This window comes from Saccostrea echinata, unplaced genomic scaffold, assembly GCF_033153115.1.
Source record: "Saccostrea echinata isolate AGI-Se365-2 ecotype Australia unplaced genomic scaffold, CSIRO_AGI_Sech_v1 ptg000054l, whole genome shotgun sequence".
In the NCBI taxonomy this organism is placed as follows: domain Eukaryota; kingdom Metazoa; phylum Mollusca; class Bivalvia; order Ostreida; family Ostreidae; genus Saccostrea; species Saccostrea echinata.
The window spans coordinates 16,999,029-17,003,002 of record NW_026889803.1 but is presented as its reverse complement, the minus strand read 5'-3'; the positions used below and the strand labels follow the sequence as shown (position 1 = coordinate 17,003,002).

Genomic DNA, 3,974 nt, shown 5'->3' with positions numbered 1-3,974 from the left:
GAAGACTTTTACCCTTCATATCAAAGTTAAGAAATTAAACCTATACATGTAGTATTGTTGCATAAATGAAAAATTCAGAGAAAAATTGATATGAAACAGTAATTTCTTTTAATTTCACTCCACACAACTTTAATATAAGTCTTCAGCTAAATTTGATCAATTTAATAAATAGAAAGATTGATTAACAGCACAAAGGATAATGATCATTGTTTAAGAAATGTTGATGATACACAATGCTTACGTTTACCATACAATACGTCAGATGTCTATACAAGAACGACGAAGCAGTACTTATCGTTTTGCATGATGCAGAGTATCAACGCACCTAAAACTACTTGTCAAAATACATTTACCTGAGAGTGGTTATTGATTTTTATACATGTTGGTTAGGCTATAATATTAATGCGAATAAATCCTCCTCATTTCTATCCCCGTTGCAGGAAAGGATTGTTCTATGAATTCAAACAACAATGCAAAATTCACTACCGTTGGACAAAAGTTATTAAAAGAGCCAATATGGATAGGAATGATTGTGGTGTTTAATTTGTTAATTATATTTGGAATATCCTATATCATTAAGAAGAAGTGCGCAAAGTACTTGATCTGCTGCAAGGACACAAAGGACATCCTTCGAGAACGAGAGGGTGAGTAGATTTATCATCATAATTATAAATCATATGTTATTAAGTAATTTGAAACTATATTATTAATAAAATTCGATTATAGCTAGATGTTTGTTTTCCTATCTTGTAAGTCTACGGACATTATACTGAAACAAAAACCTTTTTATGTGAATTAAAATATTGGTTATGTTTTCTTTTCTTTTTCTTGTTCAACATAAAATTTTATTACATGCTACCATATTACATGATAGCTTAAATGAAACTCAAAGGATTTTTACATTATAATCTAAGTAACAATATCGATCTCTTCATCATAACACTTCTCTAGCTCTCTATTCCATTTTTATTGTGGCAAAAATTCACTGGATTTCAGTTTACAATATATATATCTTCCTTTTTTAGACGAGATACCAGCTCATTGTAACAACCCCTTGTCTACATCACCTCCCCTCAGTCTTCAGGCCTCTGTAGTCATCAAAGAAAATACTGATTGTATTCCTGCTAAGAACTTGGTGAGCACTCCCCTTCTCTCTCTCTCTTTGAAACTTTTTTAGTTCCGACCTTAACCCCATTTTTAATTTAAGTTTTCGGTTTTTTCCCATTATTGCACACTTTGATTCTATTATACAATATACCTACCGTTATTTTTAATAACACCATGTTTCTTTATCCTAAGATGAGAATACATAAATCATTTTCATGATTCGAAGTAGATATTGAGAAAGAATTTTAACTTTTAGGCTTTGGATATTTCTGATTATGTCCCAGAAAGCTCTACAACAACTCCAATAAATTTGACACCCAAGGTGGATATGACGAACAAGAAGGCTGCAGCTAAATTGTTCGCTTCCTACGATAAACACTTAACGTTTCCATTCGACGCTCATAACCTTCCTAGTGGAATACATCCTGTTGGGGGACTGAAATCTGGTGTGCTAGAATTTAATCCCTCTGAAAAAGAAGATAATGCTGAAGATAATTTCGTGCTTCAGTCTCCACCTTTACCTAATGAATACCGTAAACTGAGATACAGTCAGACGACAACAGTCTTGGATAGGAAAAGTGACCGACAGTCCGACGATTTCTCAAATCATGTGATACGATCAAAATCTCTTTCGCCAGGAATTTTGCAGGAGAGACATCAATACCCCAGAATAGTAATAATCAATGAAAACGTCCAAAACCCGGGTGGATTTAATGGACAAGATCATGTTTTCACAATATCTAGCCAAGATAAATGCAGACGGTCATCTTTCACTGATATGAAGGCCGCAGATAAACGAAGAATTTTCTCAAACAGTAAAAGTTCATTTCAAGAGAGAAGTGTTGTACCGGGTAAAAATGTTCGGCGGTCAAATAGTAACCGAGAGGTGTTGATCCTGTCGCAAAGCGACAACAACTACAGTTCTGACGCAATTGTAAACTCTTTAGATATTGATATCGTACACTCTCAACCAAAAACAGGCTTATCAAGAAAGGAGAGAAAATTATCTTCATCTGATACTAAAGTATGTGCAAAAGCATATCAATCAAGTGGTCAAACCGACGATTTAATGACTTCTTCCTTTGTCATCGAAAACAAGAAAAATAAATCGATATGTAGTCGAAAGTACCATATTCGAATTGTTAAAAGGAGTAATCGCTCTCGACAAAATGGACGCACGCGTTCACGAGACACTTCATGTGAGTGCTCTTGTGCATCTGGAGATGCTTTATATACCAACATATCTGGAAAAAAGAGACATAAGAAAAGAACAAAGAAAAGGGTGGAAGTTACTGATTCCAGCAGCGATAGAGAGGATTTTTATCAGCACCCTTTGCGAAAATCTAAAAGAAATGATTTAACTTTCCCATCTCCAATACTTGGATGGACAGTTGAACAAACTCAAGCCAGCGTAGAAAAAGGCAACGAAGCGTTATCGTTTATGCAATCCTCATTCCAATCTCGTTTGAGGAAACCTGACGATTTTCTTGATATCAAAGAAACGGAAACTTTATTTTACAATAATGAAAATGTCAGTCTTTCAAGTTCAAATCCCAGTGAAATTGACGATCCATTCGTAAAAGGTAGTGTGGAAGATACAGAAAGACACTCTATTCCTCCTACGGACACAGATACGGGATTTTCTTCGTCATCAAAAAGTTTATATACATCTCCCTGGAAGGATGGTGGAATAGTGTCTATGTACTCGGGTACCGAACATGTTCGAACACGACCCACAGACATCAACTGTCCAAAACAAAGGATTAGGTCCACTAATTCAGTAAACAGTGGTAAAGTCAAGGATTCTGCTTATGAAACAAGACAGACATCAATAGACACCATGTCCTTTGAAAAAAACAATGAAAAACCATACGAAAACTGGATCAAAAGGTATGAATGTGAATGTATGAAGGTTAAGCTAAATACATGTAATTATACAAATACCAATTTTAAAGAAAGGGAAAAAACTGAGATTATATGACACAAATATCACTTTTACTTGGACTTCCTTTACATTGGAAGGAAAACAAATACACAGTAGCAGATTAATTTATTTTTCAGGTATGAAGATCGAAAAATTACAAAGCAGCTTGAACAAGTGTCTTTTAAATTATCAATGCTACGAAACAAGAGATATTGTACACATGATCAGTCCAAAGACAGTGCTTTCGTCACTGTGTCTGATGAGGATCTGGGCAACTGGGACTCCGATAGCTCTGGAAGGTGAGTCTTGTACAGATTCTTTCCCCAAATGTATTAACCACAGACTAATCTCAATATTTTATTAAAGTAAGTTGAGACCACAGACTAATCTCAATATTTTAAGTAAGTTGAGATGCATTGAAAATTGATGTCTCCATTTGCAGAAGATCAAGTTATCCAGGCATTATCAACAAAGCCTTTACCTTGGAACAAGTTTCCGAGGAAGGAGATATTGCCAATACACCTGATCAGATAGCTGTTGGAGAGCAACCAAACACTAAATGCGCCTTTATCAGTGCAGCTCGCCAATATAACGAAGCCTCGATGATAAAGGAAGATATAGAAATGGTGGAATTTATGGTGTGACATCTGTGATTTTTTAGTTGAAAAACAGTTAACAAAAATAAATTTGATAGGGTATCATGCACTAGATTTATTTTTCATACAATGTTGATTTTCATACACGTTTTATTTATTGTGCAAAGAAATAATAGAAAATAGTGTGAGACTACTAGTTATTTTTATTTGGTCCTGATCTGATGGTAAGAGGTCAAATCACTTATCTTCGTTGGGGTTTCATTTTCGTTGTTTTCGTGGAGTGAAGAGACCCACGAATTGATATCATCAACGAAATGTAAATTTTTGAATCCATAATTATAACGCAG

General features: G+C 34.7%; 1 protein-coding gene across 1 annotated transcript; it reads left to right on the top strand.

Annotated features, from left to right (window-relative positions):
- Nucleotides 1-454: 454 nt before the first annotated feature.
- Nucleotides 455-3,675, top strand: LOC133171870 (uncharacterized). The gene is made up of 5 exons (XM_061306661.1): nt 455-644; nt 1,026-1,176; nt 1,396-2,997; nt 3,169-3,330; nt 3,474-3,675. Exons 1-5 carry the CDS (start codon nt 455-457, stop codon nt 3,673-3,675), a joined length of 2,307 nt encoding a protein of 768 aa, XP_061162645.1.
- Nucleotides 3,676-3,974: the final 299 nt, after the last annotated feature.

Coding starts and splice junctions, on each gene's coding strand:
- LOC133171870 (XM_061306661.1), top strand. CDS start 455: ATGAATTCAAACAACAATGCAAAATTCACTACCGTTGGACAAAAGTTA. Junction 2,998..3,168: donor TACGAAAACTGGATCAAAAG/GTATGAATGTGA, acceptor TTTATTTTTCAG/GTATGAAGATCGAAAAATTA. Junction 3,331..3,473: donor GACTCCGATAGCTCTGGAAG/GTGAGTCTTGTA, acceptor CTCCATTTGCAG/AAGATCAAGTTATCCAGGCA.